Source organism: Xylona heveae (genome assembly GCF_001619985.1).
Source record: "Xylona heveae TC161 unplaced genomic scaffold L228scaffold_1, whole genome shotgun sequence".
In the NCBI taxonomy this organism is placed as follows: Eukaryota; Fungi; Ascomycota; class Xylonomycetes; order Xylonales; family Xylonaceae; genus Xylona; species Xylona heveae.
The window spans coordinates 2,231,801-2,254,024 of NW_017264193.1; the positions used below are offsets into that span (position 1 = coordinate 2,231,801).

The 22,224-nt window shown below is 49.1% G+C and overlaps 9 protein-coding genes across 9 annotated transcripts in view; 6 read left to right on the forward strand and 3 right to left on the reverse strand.

Moving 5' to 3' along the window:
- Positions 1-318, forward strand: part of L228DRAFT_235650 (G-protein complex beta subunit SfaD) — a gene marked incomplete at both ends in the record, with an annotated part of 1,491 nt that extends 1,173 nt beyond the window's left edge. The window contains 2 exons of the mRNA XM_018330746.1: positions 112-231; positions 298-318. Coding sequence (XP_018192157.1) covers positions 112-231; positions 298-318 — 141 coding nt within the window. The remainder of the gene's footprint in view (positions 1-111; positions 232-297) is intronic.
- Positions 319-2,773: 2,455 nt separating this feature from the next.
- On the forward strand, positions 2,774-4,253 carry L228DRAFT_15678 (thioredoxin-like protein). The gene is made up of 3 exons (XM_018329348.1): positions 2,774-3,641; positions 3,748-3,977; positions 4,059-4,253. Exons 1-3 carry the CDS (start codon positions 3,057-3,059, stop codon positions 4,072-4,074), a joined length of 831 nt encoding a protein of 276 aa, XP_018192158.1. The 5' UTR covers positions 2,774-3,056; the 3' UTR covers positions 4,075-4,253.
- Positions 4,226-7,230, reverse strand: L228DRAFT_216795 (acetoacetate-CoA ligase). Its single transcript, XM_018330127.1, has 3 exons — positions 6,620-7,230; positions 4,719-6,469; positions 4,226-4,653 (listed from the first exon to the last, which is right to left on the reverse strand). The coding sequence occupies exons 1-3, from the start codon at positions 6,884-6,886 to the stop codon at positions 4,539-4,541; spliced, it is 2,133 nt and encodes a 710-aa protein (XP_018192159.1). The 5' UTR covers positions 6,887-7,230; the 3' UTR covers positions 4,226-4,538.
- Positions 7,231-9,914: 2,684 nt separating this feature from the next.
- On the forward strand, positions 9,915-11,657 carry L228DRAFT_206934 (PLP-dependent transferase; the record flags this gene model as incomplete). Its single annotated transcript, XM_018329698.1, has 1 exon — positions 9,915-11,657. The coding sequence occupies one exon, from the start codon at positions 9,915-9,917 to the stop codon at positions 11,655-11,657; it is 1,743 nt and encodes a 580-aa protein (XP_018192160.1).
- A 3,175-nt stretch (positions 11,658-14,832) lies between these two features.
- L228DRAFT_243092 (hypothetical protein) lies at positions 14,833-16,592 on the forward strand. Its single transcript, XM_018331598.1, has one exon. The coding sequence runs from the start codon at positions 14,843-14,845 to the stop codon at positions 16,163-16,165; it is 1,323 nt and encodes a 440-aa protein (XP_018192161.1). The 5' UTR covers positions 14,833-14,842; the 3' UTR covers positions 16,166-16,592.
- A 122-nt stretch (positions 16,593-16,714) lies between these two features.
- On the forward strand, positions 16,715-18,135 carry L228DRAFT_243093 (Triosephosphate isomerase). Its single transcript, XM_018331599.1, has 7 exons — positions 16,715-16,870; positions 16,933-17,003; positions 17,076-17,284; positions 17,346-17,420; positions 17,476-17,582; positions 17,637-17,851; positions 17,909-18,135. Exons 1-7 carry the CDS (start codon positions 16,833-16,835, stop codon positions 17,935-17,937), a joined length of 744 nt encoding a protein of 247 aa, XP_018192162.1. The 5' UTR covers positions 16,715-16,832; the 3' UTR covers positions 17,938-18,135.
- On the reverse strand, positions 18,119-18,852 carry L228DRAFT_279783 (mitochondrial ribosomal protein subunit L51). Its single transcript, XM_018335720.1, has 3 exons — positions 18,761-18,852; positions 18,617-18,699; positions 18,119-18,562 (listed from the first exon to the last, which is right to left on the reverse strand). The coding sequence occupies exons 1-3, from the start codon at positions 18,797-18,799 to the stop codon at positions 18,271-18,273; spliced, it is 414 nt and encodes a 137-aa protein (XP_018192163.1). The 5' UTR covers positions 18,800-18,852; the 3' UTR covers positions 18,119-18,270.
- A 115-nt stretch (positions 18,853-18,967) lies between these two features.
- On the forward strand, positions 18,968-19,915 carry L228DRAFT_15760 (hypothetical protein). The gene is made up of 3 exons (XM_018329364.1): positions 18,968-19,319; positions 19,384-19,511; positions 19,569-19,915. Exons 1-3 carry the CDS (start codon positions 19,064-19,066, stop codon positions 19,731-19,733), a joined length of 549 nt encoding a protein of 182 aa, XP_018192164.1. The 5' UTR covers positions 18,968-19,063; the 3' UTR covers positions 19,734-19,915.
- A 1,019-nt stretch (positions 19,916-20,934) lies between these two features.
- L228DRAFT_243097 (mRNA turnover protein 4) lies at positions 20,935-22,212 on the reverse strand. Its single transcript, XM_018331600.1, has 4 exons — positions 21,941-22,212; positions 21,770-21,860; positions 21,332-21,702; positions 20,935-21,274 (listed from the first exon to the last, which is right to left on the reverse strand). The coding sequence occupies exons 1-4, from the start codon at positions 22,129-22,131 to the stop codon at positions 21,220-21,222; spliced, it is 708 nt and encodes a 235-aa protein (XP_018192165.1). The 5' UTR covers positions 22,132-22,212; the 3' UTR covers positions 20,935-21,219.
- Positions 22,213-22,224: the final 12 nt, after the last annotated feature.

Below are 22,224 nucleotides of genomic sequence, written 5' to 3' on the forward strand. Positions count from 1 at the left end.
CACCATTTATCTGCATCTATCAAATGCGGAGTTTTGCTTTGTGGACCTTTGCTCGCAGATGCGGTGTTTCTATGGACTTGACCGGAGAGCAATTGCTGACCAGTCGAAAAGGTTTGGGACGTTCTTCGAGGCGAGAAGGTTGGCTCCTTGACGGGCCACGACAACCGCGTCAGCTGTTTAGGTGTTAGCAATGACGGTATAAGCCTGTGCACTGGATCATGGGATTCAATGGTAAGTGCTCAAGCCTCACATTCCTGCTCGGAGCATCTGCTAACTCTGTTGTCTTTTCTTCTCTAGCTTAAAATCTGGGCTTGGTAATCCTATCACAGCGCTTGAACCCCCTTCGTTCGCCGATATCCCTGTTGCGGGTCACGCTCATCAGGCTGTTTCGCCATATCAACACTCTGCGCACACATGTGAAGGAGGGAAGTGAATATAGAGTTTCGCCCAGAAAAAGTTTCTGTTTGACGCTGTTGAGGAGAGTACTCTGCCAGCCCAGATCGTCCAGGGGCCAGCTGCACGACTTTCCATGGCCGACACTATTTAATTTGCCATTTTCATGAAGCTGGAGTCTCGAATATCTCTCAAGTTTCTTTTTTTTCCCCTTGTTTTTTTCCCTTTCCGGAATGATCTGGGTTGCGCGTTCCGGCGGTGTTTTTGCCTTGTTCATCTCTTCTTATATCCGTGTGGAAGGCGGTCCTTTGAGACTGACTCTCCCCCAGGGCCGCATCTTGTCTTCGCCCCTGGAGTGTTTTATCTGACTTCTTTGTACGCGCTTAACCCTGGCTTCTTCATCTACCATTTACTCTTTATTTCTCTTCTTGTCGAGTTCTGCTGCCACGCTGGTGAGCTTATTCGCACCTTTCACGCCTGAACCGGGCAGGCACTGTATTTGGATTTTGCTTCTCCTGGTAACCTCTCCCAGGTCCTGTCTCATAAAGCCCAATGGAGGGGAAACGTTTATCTGTGCACATTTGTGGATAGATGTAGTATTTCTTTTCTTTTCTTTTCTATTCTTTCTAATTGAGAAATATTATAACACTATCATGTCTAAATCTTTACTGTTGACACTTTGCCTTGAACTGTGTTTGACTGAGCTCCTGACCGATCTACTTGTCCGAATATAATTTGCAATTATGATGGCTGCGCATCAAAAAAAAAAAAATAATGGCAGCAAACCTCAGGTGGAAGCTAAAGCAAACAAACCTTATTTCATTAAGAAAGTCTTTTCCTGTTTTGTAAAGAACTTTCGAATTAAGTTATGCCCAAGGATTCGCTCAATCGATGAATGAGCTCAAGGAGTTGATCGCTGAGAGACCTGGTTATGTAAGACACATTTCCGCCCGGGCCGCAAACCGAACCCTTGGAAAGGGGGGACTGCTTTGTTTCAGGCTGTGTCTTGGCCTTACACGCTAAGCTGTTTCAGGCGTGCCTGGCAGGCAAGTAAAGGAGATACGGCACGCGTTCCGATCAGGCCGCCTCATAATGTCTAAGCCACTTTTCTCCGAGCAAAGGAGGTATCTACAGCTTTCGGAACATATCTGTCTTTGCTTGTCTGGACTTGAAAAAGCAATTGTTGTCCAAAAACTCTGTATCTGTCCATGTTGTCCGCGTGCGTTTGGGCAGCAGCTTAATTCTTTGATGCAGCTCTTTGCTGCAGGGACTTTTAGAAGCTAACACTACTTGATTCGGCAATGAGCTCCAAGGAAACGAATATGTCTGGCAAGGCATTCAGGGTTTCCAAGTAAAGTCGGCGAGGTACGGAGCTAGAGAGGACAGAAATAACTGTCAGAGCGCACTATAGAGCTAGTAGTCTCCATTCTGCTGCGTGTTTGGCCAAGGGAAACACGAGCTGACTTGATTCGGTAATTTGATGCATTGTCCATTCTCTCTTCCCCATAAAAGGGTCTAAGATGAGATGTGTCCATGGGTATGATGAAATGAAGTGATCAACAGGAGTTCTTGTATGCCGATCAGGGTTCGCTGAATGACTCGATGCAGTAATAATTCCTCCATTGGAAAGCACATACGAGGCTAAATATCGCTTGAAATGCAAATTACACAAAGTGATGGATGATGGTCCAGCTAATTTGAGGAAAAAGGGACAATCCACACAGCTCGGCCCCCACAGCGAACACTGTTGATACTACGGTAGAGTACATGGAGGGGCCAGGTGGCTTTCCCTTCAGGGGCAGGAAACTTGGTTTAGCGAGATGCATCATGACTGTTGCAGAATTGGCTGTTTCGGAATTTTTGGGCGCCGCATGCTGACCCTGGCGTTCTGGACAGAGCAGACGTGACGTTTACCCTTTCTGCCCATTGCTTCTTCCTCATTCTTCATTATTGCCCGTCATTCTCAGCTCCTTTTCTTTTGCCCCCCAAAATTGCCAATTGTGTCCTCACGGCTGCTTATCTCTTCGTGACGTTTCGACAGCTCATAAGCTACGAATCAATTCCTTTTTCTACATTCTTCTTCAAGAATTGATATAGCAAGCTCTAAGGAGTTGTTTTCCTCGTGCCTGGACCAAACGTCAAATTATCTGACGGGCTCTTACGACAAGGCACTACAAGATCCTTTGGTGCTAGGGCATGATCGACATCAGATTTCTCCACATCTGACCGTCAAAGCCCCCGAATTTTATCCCTGCTTTGCACCTCATCCGACACGCACATCCCAGTGTTCATCTGAAGAAGCTCCACTCGCCAGCTGCCCTGAAACTGGTTTGCAAACGATCTCCTAGCTATTCAAGCAGGCACATCGTGCAGACGACGTCCCTGCATTTCTTGCAAGGTTGCCTGACCTGCGAGCCTTGAAGCTGACTCGCAGCACCGAGCACGAGACTTGACGAACTCTGACAACGTCAGCTTTTCACCACCTCCTAGCACATTAGTCTTTTCTTTAGCATCATATTCTACCCCGGACCTAAAAAAAGGCTGTCCCTATTCCAAGTTCACACAGACGTCAAACACGCGACTCCACACACCTGCCCTTTCCCCTGTTCTTCACAGATCTTGTATAAAATCTTGTTCTGCACGCCCCTCTTCCTCTGTTCACCATGTCTGCAGCCGAAAACGAAGCCGCAGCTCTCTTTAACAACTCGGGAGAAAAGCTCTCGACTCATCCTGAAGACGCTGGATACGAGTCATCCGGATCAGAACCTTCTTCGGACAAGCACGAACACGACTACAACGACGAAGATCTTCCGCCCGACTCAAAAATGGGCAGCGCCAGATTCCAACTCCCTTCCAAACAGTTCAATGCCAACACTGGCCCCAAGGGTGTCATCAGTGATGCCCAGGCTTTCGAGCAGGCTAAGCGCAGCAAGATCCGGATGCCTACCATGGCAAAGTTCCGGAACCAGCCTTTTGAAACATCCCGAACCACCATCACTGCGGCCACGTCGGACAAGGGAAGCGAGGATGAGTCCATGGACGAGGACGAAGAGGAATTCATGCGCTCGTGGCGTGAAAAACGGCTGAACGAGATTCGCTCCGGCTCGAACGAACGGAGCACGAGGCGATTGAGCCCCAGCAAGCGGAGATTTGGCTCCTTGGATGCCGTCGATGCCGATGGATACCTTGATGCGGTTGAGAAGATTTCGCAAAGCACCGTCGTTGCCGTGTGTATATATGACGATCAGGTATTTTCTTTTTCAATATCCACCTCTCTGTTCCCAAGGCCTTTTTTTTTTTCTCTCTGAGGAGATTTTGGTTTCAATTGAATTATATAGCTAATCATTATCACAGTCTGAGGTCAGTGGTCTTGTTGAAGACTGCTTGATGAACCTGGCACGCAAGCACGACACAACTCGGTTTATAAAACTTCACTACGAAGAAGCCGAGATGGATCCCATCTCGGTCCCAGCTGTGCTCGCGTACCACAATGGCGAGCTCTTTGCCAATCTCGTATCAATTATTGACGAGATCCCTGCCGATAGAGCCCTCAGCCCTTCTAGCCTCGAGGGCGTTTTGCGAAGGTGAGATATACTGCCCAAACTCTTCAATTGCTACGGATAGACTCTCAAGGAACATTGGCTGACTCTTATTTCCCATGACAGACATAATGTAGTATAGCACTCAACAAGTCCTGTACCTTTACCCGCATCTAGACTCATCATGTGGCGCTTACGGCGTTTTTGGTTCATGCCCAACTCCACGGCATTCGTTTCCTTGGGAGGGGGATTTGGGGGATTAGACGGTTGGGAAATGCATATTCAGCGGAATGTCCCCACATTATTTCTTTTCTTTTCTTTTTCAAGTTTATATACTTTTAATCTTGGTCTACGACTTAGCTACGCCATACTACAAGACCATTTCTTTCGTTCAAATGTCCAAAAATATGATTCCTGATATACTATGTGTCCCAATTTCGCGTCCTTTCCTGCTTTTCGGGAATAGGGGTTGTGCTTTGTGATTCGCAAACTGAAGCAGCATGCTGACTAAAAAACAGACGCTTGAGCTAAGTTATGACAGAGATGCTTATGCAAATGCATTAGAGGTGCTGCTACTTCTGTACAAAAGTACACTTGATCTAATCTCTACGGATGATCAGCTGTCCACTGTCGATACCAGTCCAGACACTCTGCGTTTGCGACAGAGGCGGACGTCTTGACGTTCATGCCGCATAAAATCTGCTTAACTGCTACTTCGACCCTAGAAAGTGTTGTCAATGACCAAAAATTTCAAGAAAGAACCAGTATGAAACAAAGGGGACTTACTTTTTCCCATTCGTGGTGACTGGAATCTCTTCACATTCATCCACGACAGCGGGCACATGTCTGGCGCTCAGCTCCCTTCTAATCACATCTTTAATCTGCTTTTCCAAATCCCTGCTGAATGTCTGTCCGTCGACCATTTTCAAAAACATGACCACCGTCTCATCGGTGTCCGTCTCGCGTCGGCGGCCAATGCACAGCGCATCGGCGACCTGGAGCGGGAAATGTTGGAGGACAAGATTATACAGCTCTGCGCTGCCAAACCGGACCCCCGCGGGCTTGAGAATGCCATCACTGCGGCCAAGCATAATCAACCCGCCTGTTGCGGGGTCGATGCGGATAAAGTCCCCGTGGTGCCATATCGGCCAGTCTTCTTTTCCCGCTCGAGCTAAGCCCGAAAAGTGCTCAAAATAACTCCGTCGGTAGAGGTCCGCGCCCTGGGGACCCCAGAATTGGACAGGTTGACAGGGGAAAGGGCGAGTGCATACGAGATCGCCAGGCTCGCCCGTCTGCGAGACGTTTTGGCCCTGATAATCCCAGGCTTCAACGGCCATTCCGAGCCCTATCACTTGGATTTCGCCTGCGTATACTGGATTCAGCGACGAGGGGGCGCCGAACAGGGAAATAATGTCCGTGCCTCCGGTGATAGAGCCCAGGTTGATGTCCGGCCCAAATGCACGATACACGTATTCAAACGTCGACGGAGCGAGGGGACTGCCTGTGCTGTAAATTGCGCGAAGCTGGCGCATGGGCACTTGCGCCGCCTTGGGCAGTATCTGCTTTTGCTCGAGCATGGAGAGGTATTTGGCCGACGTGCCAAAATGCGTGATTCCTAGTTCTTCAATTAGTCGCGGCATGGCCATTTCGCCGCTGCCTTGCTTGTCCAGCGGCCGGAAGGGGGACCCGTCGTACAGCACAATGGTCGCCCCGCTGCCCAGCGCGGAGATGAGCCAGTGCCACATCATCCATGTGCATGTCGTAAAGTAGAAGAGCTTGTCGCCGGGCTTGATGTCGCAGTGGATAGCGTGCTCTTTTTTGTGCTGGATTATGGTCCCGATTGCCCCGTGCACAATGCATTTCGGTTGCCCTGTTGTTCCGGATGAATATAGTATATACACGGGGTGATTTGGATCCAGTTGCTCAAAATGAGGGGTCTTGTCTTCGCCTTTTTCTGAAGCCGATGCAAGAAAGTCGTCCAATGTGTATGCTTTGCCGTTGCTGCTAACGGGCTTTACCCGCTCCAAGTCTATCGGGTGACTTGATACAGTTTTGATAATGACGGCCGTTGTCAAGTTGGGAAGTTCTTCCACAACCCGCTGTACCTTGTCTAGCACGTCATGCACTTTGCCATTGTAAATCACGGCATTGTCTGCAAATAATATTGCGGGTTTGATCTGCCGGAGCCGTTCCAGAATCGCATGCACGCCCGTATCTGGCGAGACGCCCGTCCAGATGGCCCCAACGGCCGTGGCTCCCAGCATGGCAACCACCGCGTTTGTGTGGTTGGCTAGGCATCCTGCTACCCTGTCTCCAGGTCGAATGCCTACGCTGCGCATCACCGCCGCGCATTGCGCCACCCGCTCCCGCAGTTGTTTCCAGGTTACTTCCTCCCGGGATTCCTCGGTGGCGGCGACTATCGCAATGGAGTCTTCATCGATTGGGTATTTGGGGTACAGCAAGTTTTCTGCAAAGTTCAGCCGAGCTCCGGCGAAAAATGGCGGGGGCGGGAACATGGGTGCATCTTCATCTAGGACCTGGCACGGTGGGCATGTTATCGTTTGTTTACTTTTCAAATCGAGTGTGATATTGTAGTTTTGCAAGCATCATGCTAGTACTCACTAGAAGGAGAAATCCGCTTGAGGAAACAAGGCATGTGAAATTTTTGATGTGGATGGTATACTTACATTGCTGTAAGATTGTGAGGACCGAATTCCCGTATAGTCCCACACTTCGGCCCAGAAGAATGCTAGGTTATTGATGCTCCATTTATGTAGATCACGATATGAAGGGAGTAGGACATCGTATTTTTCTTCAATCTTGCGCTTGAATTCATAAAGAGAGGTCTTTTCGGGGCAAGAATGTCTCCATAATTCTCGTGGTGGTGGGGCATGCGTCTGTTGTTCTTCTAGCCGGGCTGCTGAAGCAGCTCCGAGCTCATGCGGAGGTTGCATTGCAGTAGTGATTCTCAAACACGATGGGAAGAACGTTTGAGAGATATTTTCAAAGGATTGCTATTTCATTATGATATAGTATCAAAAAAGATAAGTTTTCAATTTGCTCATGATACGGTTGGTTTCATTCATATTAGGGGTCATCGGTGTGCGAAAGGATCCCCCCCCAAGCTGTTTCTACTCCTTCGGGGTTCGGAAATCCGCGGCAAGCTCGCAGGTATTTCTGTAGCAAATCTGGGGTCGGACCAGTGCATGGACCTCGGTACTTTTGGTATTTAGCTGTCCAACGGTATAATGCTCCCACGAAAAGTCAAGGACGGGCAAGGGCCACATAAATGAGTTTTTAATGCATTGACTTGACGATATTTTTATGGGTTTATCTATCCTCGCTACTATTGTATCGGAAAAAGATGTGGGTTTTGGTAGAGCGGATAGATTGGGACCATAGACATGGGCTCTGCCAACACAGTGTGGCCCAGCCCTCGCTCGCACGCACGCACGCACGCACGCATGGTAGTGACCAGTCGTCGGCCTGTGCCTGGAATTGATAAAGGGAAACGAGGCGTGATGCATGCATCCATGCATTTTGCCCTAACAAAATAGACGGCGTGGATAGCCGGAGGAATGATAGTGACGTCAGGACAGCATGGGTCCAAAGTACGCTATTCAGCGCCGATTGCAACGACTGCAGTTACTGTAGCGAAACAGAGGAGATGAATTGTCCTATATAACCTTGCACAACTTGAAAACAAGGTAAATAACAAGTGGAGTCGTCACAGGTAGAATTGGCCGTTGCGGGTTTTACCTGCATGAATAAGTTTATGCAAAAGGCTTAGAGTGCAAGTAAACGGCCCGGCTGAATCAGATGATGACAGGTTTAGTAAGGAGCCGTTCCCCAAGAGATGGGGGATTAGAGCAGCAGAGTTCAGCGACGTTGGAAGATTACGGCAGCGATTGTGATGCAGTTGAGTTAGCGTGCAGAGTGTCCCCTCGATCTGACCAATTGCTTATTGGACCGTGTTCTTGCTCAACTCAAAAGTTGCCGAGTTATCCTGCAGGCCTGGTAAGGGCAAACCGGGGAGCTGAACCTTGATGACTACGGAGTACAGAGATGCTGACTGTCCTCTCTCTGTCTCCCTCGTCTGTGTGTGGGCTGGATGGGGAAGGGGCACGGCAATACCAATCCCGTTTGATCCGGCTTCCAGTTACATTGCTCGTAGCCCTCGCTGCCCCTGGCTAAGCAAACTTTTTGCTCACAGGCTACCTTATGCACTGTTACCGTTAGTTTACCTTAGGGGCTCTACCTAAGGTATACCGTAGGTACCTATAGGCAAGGGACCCCCCATGCTAGTAGCTGTACCAAAGCCCAGCACGTTTGGACATGGGCGATAAAAGTACTCGATACTTATGCGCTCAACGGGGCGGGCAACTTTTGGCTGCATGTGGATACGGCTTTAGTCTAAACCTTCCCACATTAAACCCCGCGGGTCGCGCCTGGCTGAAGAGGAAGAGGGAGAGAAAATTAAAAAAGGAGAAATTCGGTGTTGTAGTCGACTAATCAGTGCATTGCGCCGACAGTGGTAACTTCCTACCAGGTATATTGCAGCATTATTATGATTATTTGTACCCTCAGGCCATCAGTCGGAGGCAGCACACGTTCGGATTGGGGGCCGGTCTTTGGCGTTGAGGTAATAGTAATCTAAACATCAATCTGCTCTTTTCCCGCCTCTTTTCTTCAAAGCAGACTATAACCCCCTGAAACGCGTTGCTTCTCTTTACGAACAACTGCTCATCTCTCTTGTCGATAACCTCTTCTTATCTCTCCCATTTGGCAGAAACAGGTGATTGCCCAGTGCTTACCTTAAATAAGGGTGTTCGTTGACAACGTCCACAAGGCCAAGCGTCGATCATCCACAGACGTGCACGGAACGCACGCACGTACACACACTCACTCACTCTACTCACCACCCGGCCTCTCTGACTTTTTTTATGTCGCTCTCACGGCTGCACTGATCACTATTGCCTCACGGTAGATCACAACACTTGGCCAAATCCAACAATTCTTCTCAACGGTGAGTGTCACTACAAGTTCAATTGGGGTTTCCATCAGTCTTTTTCTACCTTGTCTTTCTACACTTTGGATGCCACTTTCAACCTACCCTCATGCCCCATAACTAGCCCTCAAATGAGATTTGGCGGAGGGTCGGCGTGGTTTCCTCCCGGCATGGTTTCGGTAGGGTCGGATGTTCATCGAGATTTCCCCTAAAACCGACTAAAAGCCCAGATGAAGGCAAACGCGAATTCGCTTGTGTTCCGGGTCCGCCGCAGCGCTCGTTTGGGCATCGAGCACTTCGCCCTTCCCAAAGATCGACGTCTCCGTACCGGACTTACCTACTCTATCGTTTTATGCCTCTCCACTCCCTCCCCTAATCTCTTCCCTCTATTCCTCCTCGTTCGTTCTGCGGCTGGTGGCTTTGGAGATTGATTTGTGGCCGAGTTGAGGCTAACAGACAGATTTCGTCTCAAAGACGTCGACAATCGAAATTAAGCTCCTTGAAGTCGAAATTTGCACCCTGCAGCACTGCCTCAACTTGACCGTGACTCGTCTTTTCCGAGTGGGCCGTAACCCAGCGATCGCCAGTAGACAAGATCAATTCCCTCGTTCCAGTTCAGACCAGACCCCAGCCGGTTGCGAAAACGCCTCTGCACCACCATGCCTCGTCGTTCGACCAATTCCTCGCATAGCGATGCCGCTTCAATCCTGTCCGCGGCTGACGAGAAGATGGCCACCGGTCGTCGACTCTCCTCATCCAAAGGCCACCGCTTGACGCACCTCTTCTCCACATCTCCCAAGTCCAAGGCAGGAGACAACCAGACGGCCGCATCGGCTCTCATTGCCGCCGCCGCTGCGCAGCAGGAAGCATTGCTGAACTCTCCTTCACCGCCCATCAGTTCGGCTTCGTTATCTCTCCCGACCATATCGCTTTCGACGGCCACCGCGGACAGCTCAGCCATTGATGAGCCACCAATGACCCTTTTCCAACCTCCTTCCGCCGTTGAAGCTCGAAAGCAAGCTCGTGCAAATGCTCAATTCGGTCCTCTGATCCACCCGAGTCATCGATATACGAGTCAGCATGTCGGTAAAGCCTTTGTGCAGCCGGTTATGGATGAGCCTCCTTACTACTATCTCATCACCACATACATAAGCTACTTGATCCTGATCATCTTCGGTCACATTCGAGACTTTTTCGGAAAACACTTCAACTATCACAAATATCGCGACCTGCGAGTTCGTGATGGCTACGCCCCGCTGCACAGCGACTTTGACAACTTTTATGTCCGACGATTGAAGAAGCGCATCGATCAGTGCTTTGAACGGCCCATTACGGGTGTGCCGGGACGCTACATTACGTTGCTGGATCGAGAATCGAATAATCACAATGAATCCTTTCGTCTCACCGGCACCACGACCGAAACGCTCAACATGAGCTCGTACAACTATTTGGGGTTTGCCCAGTCCGAAGGACCTTGCGCTGATGCCGTCGAGGAGTCCATTAAAAAATATGGTGTTTCGGTTATCAGTACCCGCGCGGACGTGGGTACGTCGGACTTGCACATCGAAGTCGAAGACCTGCTGGCCAAATTTGTGGGCAAGCCGTCTGCCATGGTCTTCTCCATGGGATTCGTCACCAATGCGAGCACCTTTCCGGCCTTGGTCAGCAAAGGCTGCCTCATCATCTCCGATGAGCTCAATCATGCCTCGATTCGTTTTGGCGCCCGTCTGACTGGTGCCATGATCTCCATGTTCAAGCATAATGACATGAAGGAATTGGAGAAGCGTCTGCGTGAGGCGATCTCGCAGGGCCAGCCTCGCACTCACCGCCCCTGGAAGAAGATTCTGGTGGCGGTGGAAGGTCTGTATTCCATGGAGGGTACCATGTGTGACCTTCCCGGCCTGGTCGCTTTGAAAAAGAAGTACAAGTTTAATCTCTTTGTGGATGAAGCCCACTCGATTGGTGCTCTTGGGCCGAGAGGTCGGGGCGTCTGCGACTATTTTGGCATTGATCCCGCAGAGGTCGACATTCTGATGGGCACCCTGACCAAGTCGTTTGGAGCCAATGGTGGCTATATTGCTGCCGATAAAGCCGTCGTCGACAAGCTTCGAATTACCAATGCGGCCGCCGTCTTTGCCGAAGCTCCCGCTCCCCCGGTGCTCATGCAGATCCTTACCTCGTTGAAACTCATCTCTGGCGACATCCTGCCCGGTCAAGGAGAGGAGCGCTTGCAGCGATTGGCCTTCAATTCACGATATCTCCGACTCGGTCTCAAGCGGCTTGGGTACATTGTCTACGGTCACGACGATTCCCCAATCATTCCTGTCATGCTCTACAATCCCGGAAAGATGTCTGCGTTTTCCCTAGAAATGCTGAAGAGAAAGATTGCCGTCGTCATCGTCGGATATCCGGCTACTCCACTTGTTTCATCTCGAGCCAGGTTGTGTGTCTCCGCTGCACATAACAAGGAGGATCTGGACAGAGTCCTTGCAGCCTGTAACGAGATTGGATCGATATTGCAATTGAAGTTCTCTAGCGGGAAAGCCGGCGGTCTCGAAACAGCCTTGGAATACCCACCACCCGAGGAGGACAAGAAATTGGTCAACTCCAAGCATGACAGTCTTGCTGCGCTAGAAGCGCTTATCAAACCCCCGCGGTGGCGTATGGAAGACATCTTGGCGAGAGGCGTTGAGGACACCAAAATGCCGTTGTATTAAGCCCGAGTTTTTTTGTCCGACAAACGTCTTTCTCTCTCTCTCTCTCTCTCTCTCTCTCATGCATCAGTTTGTCCATTCCACCTGATGGTTCCGGCATCAAGCACATTCTTCCTCGAATTCCCCGCCGCATCAGAATTGGACCCAGGTTCCAGGTTATGCTGCCTCTTTTTGGGTTTTGCTCAAAAATCGCTTGATAATTTCTTTTTAATGGACGGTCAGCACGCCAGTTTCACGCTCATAATGTCGGATGAAACTTAATAGCACGCATGGTCTCCTTTGTGGGTTTGAGGTCAGCTGTTTGGAAGCAAAGCAGGTATTCCTTTTCCACTGTCCTGATACATACTGCATGCTCGCCTCCATTTTTCTCGAACACAACCGATCATCCTAGGGCTGTGGTTGAGCTTTTTCTTGATACTTTAACGCCATAGCATTGCGAGTCTTTTTCTCCTTCTTTTTCTTTTTGTTTCATATTGTTCACGACCGGTGAACCTGGAGAAAGCAGGTTTAATTTGGGCAAGCGGGCGTCAGCGTGGCTCGCGACATTAATTCTTAATATCTTTTCACTTCACAGACACACCCACGCCTTGTGCGGTTCCGTTCACATCCCGCTCTGTGAATAGATTCAGCACCTCCCCAAGGGTTAGGCATAGATCTCTTCTCCTCTTTCCTCGAAACAAGGTTCTCCTGAGGCAGGACATGGAGAATTTAATCCACGCCAGGTGTATAACGCAAGGAATATTCTTTTATTTCGATTTGGTCTTTTGTTCGCACCATGAAGTGTTGTTGGCCGTAGTTTTCTTCTACCTAAGGTACCATCTCAGTATATGCATTGGGATATTACTAGATGTATACACGTATGCATGTCCATCATGTGCACCCCTCCCCTCATACCTACCCTACCTAAGGTATTCAACAAAAGTATTCCTATAGTGTCGAAAAATGACATTCAAGTCTGGTATACCACGAGTACCACTTATCAATCCAAATGCCCCAATATTGGTACTTTCCAATTTATTTGTTCGATGTATGATTGGGCGATCGAAATACGTCTTCATAAAAAAAAACCAGGAAGCATTAAGATTGTATTTCAAATTCCACAGCTCGTAGAGATGATTTGTATACTGAAATCAAAGCACTCTCAAATCGGCCTGTCCAGCCTCTGTCACTGTGCAAGCTATGCATTCTGGGCGTCTATAGTAGACACAAGCTGGAAAAGCGAATCGGGGAAATGTTTAGAAATAGCGCCCTCGTGGCCAACTTCCTACTGTCATCTGAAACATGCAACTTCTGATAATAGTACTTGATAATTCGCGAGGAGGAAAAAAAAAAAAAAAAAAAACCTGATATCAAACCCTGGTCAAAGAACTAAAGGCAAGTCATGCGGGCTTGACCTATAAAGCTTAACCGGGGTCAGATAAGCTATTGGGGAGTACCGGGGGCTGATGGTGGCCGGGATTCTTTTGATCCGTGGTCAGTAAACCTTGCTCTATCCAGAGTCGGTAAGATGTTTTTCCCTTGCTATAGGTAATGTATAGATGGCCCAAGTTAGACTGACCAGTTCGACACAAGGCCAAGAATCGCGGCTCCAGCTTACCTCCAACCTCACAAACTAAAATTAAACAGACAAGGATATATGTGTTTGAGACACAACGGAACCTCCGCCCTGCTTTATATTCATTTCGGGGAGACCGTGCAAGCCCATGTGCACCGTCCTAAAGTTCTCCGCTAGCAAAGGTGTGTCTGCGATATCTCATATCTTACATTGCAAACCCCCCCGGCGTGGGGTTGGTGCGTATGGCATGTTGCATGTTGCATTTTGCATGCTGCATAAGATATGGCTAGTTCAAAAGAAAACTACGTGATGCAAGGTCTCTATGGCGTTGAAAGCAATGATCTGCCTTGGTATCTAATATATGTGCCAATCTAACTTCAGGTGGGAAGTGAACTAAAGAGGTGTTGGCAAGAACGAAAAGGTGGTAGATATCTACATTCAGATCCCTGACGACCTCTATACTTTGACCTTGCTTGAAAACACACGGATATTTCTGCCGAACTACGAGAACAACGCTATCTTATCGACATATAATTTCAATGTATCAGCGGCCCCGGGCTTCCCGTATTTTAGCATCTCACCGGACCAACGCCGGCTTCGAATGATGGCGCATGACTTGCAGTTTTGGCTATCTAACATGGCTGGGTCAGACGATATCTGCCCGGCATACGGAGCACGGGCTTTTCAATGGACTAGATCGCAATATTCCCCGTGGTGGTTCGTTGAGGTGGCTTGAAGAGGCCGGGTGCTATCATGTTTACAAGTGCGTGGCGAGAGTTTCAGTCTACGCAGCTTTTTGTATATCCATGTGATATATATACTCTGACATGCACAGTCTTATCTTCCTTCCGTTCTGCACTCTTTCTCATCTCCCAGGAGAACCTTACCGCTGGTTGACATGCTTTCTTGATTATGCTCTCGCTCCCTCAACCAGATATTTGCTGGTTTTCATAGGTTCAAGATCAGAGGACGCCCTCTCGGAAGGCAGAAGCTCAGCAATATGGAGAAATCCACCATACAGACGATCCCCTTTGTGGAGAAGCAGTCGAATGGTCAACTCCTAACTGCCAAGACAGCTATCGCCGATGCTCCGTGGCCGGGGGAGACGACCTACGAAGGCTATACATTTCGCAGAGCAGACCCCTTGGAAAAGGGAGGAAGAAGGACATGGCGGAATGTCAAGAGGGCGTTGATGCCTGTGGCTTCTGATGAACTCGTCAAACAAGTTCGAAAGCAGCAACGCGGAAAAGCGTCGGTAGTCCAACGATATTCTGGTCTCAGTGCCCTGAAACAAGGGCAGATCGATCTCCTAATTCAGGAGAAACAAAAAGAAAAGGGCAACTCGCTTGCCTGGACGATTGCAGCCATTGAAACAGAGGAGAGAAGCGTCTCAATGTGGACAAAGGAAACTGTGTCGATGCAAGTGATCGTCAAGGGAGAACCACGCAAGCCTGCTCAGGATAAAAGCCCGTCGAGTAGCGAAAATGCTCTCTGCGAGAAAACCCCTGCATTGCAAACGGAAAGGGTCATCAATATGATACCGAAGTACGTCGGATCTGGGGGGAAATCAACAACTGTTACGTCACATGCTCTGCCTACAAATTCCGTCAAGCTTCTTCAGCATGACCATGCAATGGAAGCAACTACAGGCGCGAAAGCGAGCCAAGATGTCTTTAAGCAAGGTGGTCGAATGGTGGTGGAAGCAGAGCCCAAAGGCATGGTCGGACAAACAAAGAATTTGGGTGCAGACATTGTCGTAATGCCTCCGGACCCAACACAGGCTCCCTTTATAGTTCATCAACCCATGCACCAAGGGGCAATCTCGAGCAATCCGTTACACTCCTTTAACCAACGTCGACAAGAAGAACAGATGTACGGAGATCTGCAGCAACAAAAGCCCAGCCAATTTTCACCACAGCATCAGGCTCCCCCGACTGCTTTTGCCCCACCTCCGCCTCCGCCTCCTGCTCAGACTCATATGCCGGGTCCGCATGGGGGGCTTCCACAGCAACAATACTATACTTCTCGAGTCCCGGTGGCCCAACATCACCCAACGCTGCCTCAGCCACAAACAGAAATTCATCCCAAACAACAATACTACGCATATCAACCTTCAAGGACCGTCCTGATCTCCGGTCAAGATCAATATGCAAACAAAGAAAATAAAGCTGCTCGATCGCAGGGTCGCCCAGGGGTCAATGAGCCCTCTAAAGGTATCGGAGAACAGGAGAAACGTCAATATGTCGCACAGAAACCAAGAAGGAATTCACAAAACATGCTGCAGGAAGAGAAACTTCACAGAAAGCAAAAGAAACCAAAAGCCGCACATGCTAGCTCATATGCTCGAATCAATGATTGGCTCGAAGAAAGTGAATATGAAAAGGAAAATGATATCTTCGACAAAACCAATGATTCCGGAACGGACTCAACGACCAACACAAGCGTTGATACTGACTGTATCTCGCCCGATTTGGCTCACCGACGTGGAAGCCTCTATCGTGGTCACAGGACCGAACCTGTCTACAAGTGGCACCAGAGAAAGGCTCCGGAGGACACCTCTTCTTGCCTCAGTCGACGAGACCAAGACATTATCTCAGAAATTTTGTCACAACTGAGCTTGCGGGATCAGCTCGCTGCATCTTCTCGTCAGGAATCTTGCCCCCGTTTGAGAGAACATGTTCTAGCACAAGTACGAAGAGCGGCATTGCTCAATAAGCAAATATTCCAGCAGCCGCTTCTCACGTCTCACCATCAACATCCAGGCATCTTTCCTGAAGTCCCTTATGCCTCACATTACCTGGACAATGAGAGAGGGCGCAGCCCAGAGAAGAGAAACATGCTAGTACGACCGAATATTTCCCACGCATATATGCATGTTGACCCGCGGGATATAACCGGACGGCGACGCGCAGGAGTGCCTGTTCAATGCAGGCCCGCATCGGTAGGCCGGCTATAATTATTCGGAGATCCAATTGCAATATTCGCGCGCCATTTCACTAGCTTACTCCACCAGCTTATATGTTGTTCATGCAACGCAGAGAAAGCAATATTCTACCAATTTTGTTGAACTTTATTGGATTGATGCCATCTAATCGCATTGTTTAGGGGCAGTTTTGATGATTTGTATACCAAATTACGATTTCGTTCTATCCCATTCCAAGTGCTGTCATGTTGTTTCGTTGAGGGTTCGCTTGGCGAACTAAACTAATGGAAATAGCATCATTATGGTGTATGGCAGAGCGTCATAGCAATAGGAATGAAGCTTTTTGACTCCGTAACTCAAAGATACCCTTTTTACCCCTGAAAAAAATTGTGAGAGACGATATCGCAATAATCTGGGGCTTCTCTGGCATATCCAAAGTGGGCAGAGTGAAGATCAGCTGTTGATAGAATCTAGACGAAAGCCGATCCTTGATCAGGCCATCTGCGTGCTTTTGACGGTCGGCCCAACCACGGACCCTCACCTATTACGTCGACGGAGGCAGGTATATAACATTGGCGAACTGCCCCTCCCCCCACCAACCTCAAGGAACATTACAACCCCGCTATACCCGCAACTCTGCTCATTCTTTCAATTCTTATCTCGAAAACTTTATCCTTTTCACTAAAACCAATCATTCAAAATGGCGCGTCAATTCTTTGTCGGTGGTAACTTCAAGATGTAAGAGTGCAATCGACTGGAAAGAGCAAGATTCGGAGCAGATTCAGCTGACAAGTTTGAAGGAACGGATCTTTGAAGACCACCAAAGAGATCATTGAGAACCTCAACAAGGCTCAGCTTGACTCCAGCGTCGGTAGGTTCTTAAGCTGCCCATTCAATTGATATTTGCGGGTTGAAAAATCGTTGCTGACGAAATTTTTTTCAGAGGTCGTCGTTGCCCCTCCCTCCATCTACCTCACCGCTGCCCGTGAGACTCTCCGCAAGGGTATCGAGGTTGCTGCTCAGAACGTTTTCGACAAGCCCAACGGTGCCTACACTGGTGAGATCAGCGTCGACCAGCTCAAGGATGCCGGTATCACCTGGACTTTGACCGGTCACTCTGAGCGCCGTGTCATCCTTCAGGAGGACGATGCTGTAAGTTTGCAGCCTATTATTCTCGTGAGGTAAAAGAAACTTTACTAATACGCATTTATAGTTCATCGCCGGCAAGACCAAGGCTGCTATTGACGGCGGAGTTAGCGTCATTCTCTGCATTGGCGAGAGCCTCGACGTAAGAATAACTGATAAAAGCAATGGGAATTGAACTGCGCTGACAACATGAATAGCAACGTGAGGCTGGCACTACCATCGAAGTTGTCACCAAGCAGCTCCAGGCTGTTGCCGAGAAGGTCCAGGACTGGTCCAAGATCGTCATTGCCTACGAGCCTGTCTGGTAAGCAAAGAACTTCCAGGATGGATAGATATACCATTTTCTAACGTATTACAGGGCTATCGGAACCGGCAAGGTCGCTACCACTGAGCAGGCTCAGGAGGTGCACGCTGCCATCCGCAAGTGGCTCGCCTCGACCGTCTCCAAGGATGCTGCTGAGAAGACCCGCATCATCTACGGTGGATCTGTCAGCGAGAAGAACTCCAAGGAGCTCGCCAAGCAGGCCGACATTGACGGCTTCCTGGTCGGTGGCGCCAGCTTGAAGCCAGCTTGTAAGTTTTGGAACTTACTCCAGTCCATGTAAAGATGATATACTGATTGTTTTCTAGTCGTCGACATCATCAACTCCAACCAGTAAACGCGTAATGGGTATATCCACACTTCGGAATTATTAGTTTAGCTTTTTATTACAGTTGGGTCAGCTCCCTGCCGGGCGGGTCTGCGATACCACATAAAAGATACACCTTTACGAATTCTTGTATATGAGAAATACTTAGAGTCACGATTACGCCGACAAAGAAGCAAACTAGAGTTCAAATGACTGTGATTACATTGTTGTATATGCAGAGTGATCTATGATATTTCGCTATTTGTACCAATCCATGAGAACAGATACCAATTGACGCCGGGTGGGGCCCTATTTATACAATCCAAGTAGTTTTTGCAATGGAAAAAATCGTTAAAAAGGTATTTAAAGAGTGTGACTGTCTCCGTGATAGGGACTCCAGATACCCCTAACACTCTCGTTCGTGCTGCTGATCGGTTTGGTGACTCTCTTCAGTTGCTCGCCACTGGCATCCCTTAGAAGTTCTGCCTTCTTAAGGATCTGCTCCTTCTCCAAGTTTCTGACGCAAACTGCTTTTTCCCGACCATTGATGTATGTGCCTTTGATAACAGGGTGCTTCCGCGGCCGGGGCGAAACATTGATTTCAACCTGGGGATTTGCGCGGGCGAATGCTGGAAGAGTATTCTTGAGAAAGGCGCTAGTTTCCTGGTCAGCACCTGAAGCGCATTGCAATCGCAAAGGTTATACGAACTTCATGCCCCGTGAACTGCCTGCCCAGTCGCAGTAGTGGAAATCCAAGCGTTTGCATTGGAGGATGAATGCGCCGACGCCATTCTGCAACCATCGTAAGTGACCACATAAATCAAAAGGAAATGCACACAGAAAGATATCGTACCCTGGCAGTCGAGACTGCTCGTAGGCCCTGAACTGGCATTGTGGCTGAATATGAATATGAAATTCAAGACGTTCAGGCTTGACTGGGGATCTGGTTGCTATAGTTTTCCTGAGCAATCCGGGAACCTGCACGTGACCAAATCGTTTCGGCTCGCGAAAACGCGAGGGACGTCGAACAAGGATGGTGTGAACACACCTTTTGTGATCATTTGAGAGAGAGCTAGCTTGAGCACAACTCTCGCCGGAGAGTTCATCCTCACCTAAGTGCTTCAACTTTACTCTTCATGACGTATTCATCTTCACGATGACCGACAAACTGCCCCCCAACCTTCTGGCGCTTTTCGCGCCTCGACCTCCTCTGCGCTATCTTCCCCCAAGCGACCATGCTCAAGAAGAACGCAAGACCGCGAATATAACGGGAGTTGCCCAGTTCCTCGACCAGCTGCGCCAGCCAGATGACAGCTACCAACCAACCGAGAGTTGGCTTCAGCGAAGAGATCGAATTAAGCTGGAGAAGAAGGAGAAAGAGGAAAAGCATTTAACAGAGGGGTTTGCCAAATGTAGGATTCTTCGATGATTTGTGTTGGAAGAACATCATAACTCATGCCTTTCCTTCAATTACAGATAATCCCAGTGATGACTCGCAAGTCCGTGGAGATGCCTTCAAAACTCTCTTTGTCGCACGGTTGAGCTATGATGCGAAGGAATCTGACCTGGAGCGAGAATTTGGGCGTTTCGGACCCATCGAAAGAGTCAGATCCCACTAACTCTCCTTTGAAATGAGGGATTCTTGCTAACTTCAAATCTAGATTCGAATAATCACTGACGCGAATGCTGATAACCCAAAGAAGGTTCACCGAGGCTACGCATTCATTGTTTACGAACGTGAAAAGGACATGAAAGGTATAAAACCCCTACCCTCTTGGAATTTCTCGATTACCTCTAGGTCATTGGTCGCCACAATCTGCCCCTAAGCTCTTCTATGCAAATCATCATATGACGGGTAAATTGCGATAATTTAGCTGACAATTGATATCTTCTTGCTCCTTTCAACAGCCGCCTACAAGGAAACCGATGGTATTCGAATCAAGGACAGAAGAGTTCTTGTGGATGTTGAGCGTGGCCGAACAGTAAAAGGCTGGAGACCTCGGAGATTTGGCGGTGGACTTGGCGGTCGTGGTTACACCAAAGCTGTTCCTCCTCGGCCGTCAGGACCCGGAGCTTTCGGTGCGCCCTCTGGCCCAGGAGGTTTCCGCAGCGGTGGCTTCAGAGGCGGTTTTGGTCGTGGTGGTGGTGGTGGTGGTGGTGGTGGTGGTGGTGGAGGAGGAGGAGGAGGATTCAAAGGTGATAGGCCCAGCGGCCCTCGCGGAGGACCCGGTGGTGGATTCGGCAGCCGGTATGGGGGTCCTGGTGGACAACCACCTCCAAATGCCCCGTCTGGTCCTGGTGGATCCCGCTCTGGTGGCTACGGTGGGTATGGCGGCTCCGGCGCCAATGGTGCGTATGGTGATTCCCGCGGCGGTCGTTATGACGATTCCAGGTCCCACCGCGATAGAGGATACGGTGACCGCGATGGCGGCAGATATGGCAGTGGCAGCAACCGGGAACCCGTAAAGCCAAGAGAAGGCGCAGGCTACAGAGACCGTGACCGGGACGGAGGCTACAGCGGCGGCGGGCGTTACAGGGATGACGATTACTCCAGCAGGAAGAGACACCACGACGGCGATGGGTATGATGATCCCCGCAGCAAACGCAGGTACTAGGGTCTCTACTTTCTTTTTCGTCAAAATTTTCAAATCGGTTGGTCAACCGGGTGGGTTCCTGAATTTCTACAGCTTCCTTTTCTCTTTTCATGAAGGGTAAGCGATAGCAGGAGGGACCGCTATGCGTGATTGCCACCGACGTGGGTAAGCAAGTCTGTGGAGATTATTTGCGGGATCAAAGGTGGCATGACAGAGTCGACACTCTGCGGTATGAGTTGTAAGCGGCATGTCCATTGTTTTTACCTTGAGATAGGTATCTCACATACCGTGAGGCTTGTGGGGATTGGCGTTTTAAGGATGGTGAGACGCTCACATGTTTTACTACGAGTTTCTTGTCTTTTCAGTATTTCCTGAGTCTACTTTGGTAAGTATGTAATGAGCGAGAAATTATTGTTCACCATCGTGGCTCAGGTAAGGTCTGAGGTAAGAGCGTCTGCTTGTTCAGGCATCTGACTTGATGATCTTTTGTGGTCTTATTTTCTGTGCTTTATGTTTTCCGCGGTGAAGCGCCCATTTCAGTTTAGGTGCGGCAAAAGAGAATACGCCGGGATTGTATTTTCTACCGGTCATAGGAGTTCGTTAGTAGTAGTGCGATATACACCGAACCTGCAATTATAAAATGCAAATGAAAATGATGACCCAGCCCATCCATGAAATTTTCGAAACAACCCAAAACAACTCAAACCAAAGAAAAGATTTACTCCTCCATCGCCTCGATCTCCTTGACCTCATTTGAAGCCGCACTCCAGTAACTGTGACTTTTGTCAGAAAACTAAATCTGTCACACGACGTGCTGGGTATTCCCTTACGCTTTCATTTGCACTTTGAATTCCGCAGTGGCTACGCCGAAAAGCTTCAACAGCGCCGTCTGGTGGCTATTGAGGACCTCGCCCTCCTTGCAGACCGTGTATGGAGAATCCAATGTGACTCTTCCCTTTACTAATCTGGTGGGCATGCCGTTGCCTCGGACGCTGGTCTCGAGAGAGTGCGCCAACGGCACGTCCTCCTCTTCCGGAATCTCGCCACCTCGCGAGTAGACAACACCAGCGGGGATAGTGAACTCGCGCGATGCAGCAATGCCCGCACGGGCATAATCCATCTGGCTGTATGAGGAGAAGTAGGAGATAATATCGGCGGGTTCCCGGGAAGTGAAAAGCAGGCCCACGTTTCCGGCCAGATGCTATGCAGCCGTGATTAGTATTCCACCATGGCCAAAATCCAAAATATATATCCTCGAGTGAGCTTACGCTAGACAATTGGCTGAGGTTAGGCTGGTACTCGTCTTCGGGCGATGTTCCGAGGGCCTTGGCCATGACTTTTGTCTTGCCAAAGAACAGTCTAATCGCAAAGTTACATCAGCTTCAATTGTACATTTACCAGGTGGTGATAATAATAAGGATTGTCCCGCAGAGACTGACCTGCTGTCTGAAAATTCCACACGAAGGTCCTTCAGGTAGGTGTTGCGCATGTTCTCAATGGAGAAGACGAAGCAGTACTGGTATTGATCGACACATTCTTGGACATTTGAAAATAATTTCAACGACAGCTCCTTTCCCTTCTTCTCTGTCTTGGTGAGATTGAACACTCTGGCGCGCTTGGACTTGGGCATGGTGGCGGCTGATTATTGTTGTTGTTGTGGTTAAGAAAAAAAAAAAGAGTTCCACCAAAGTGACAGTCGATATGGGGTAAGAATTGAAAATCG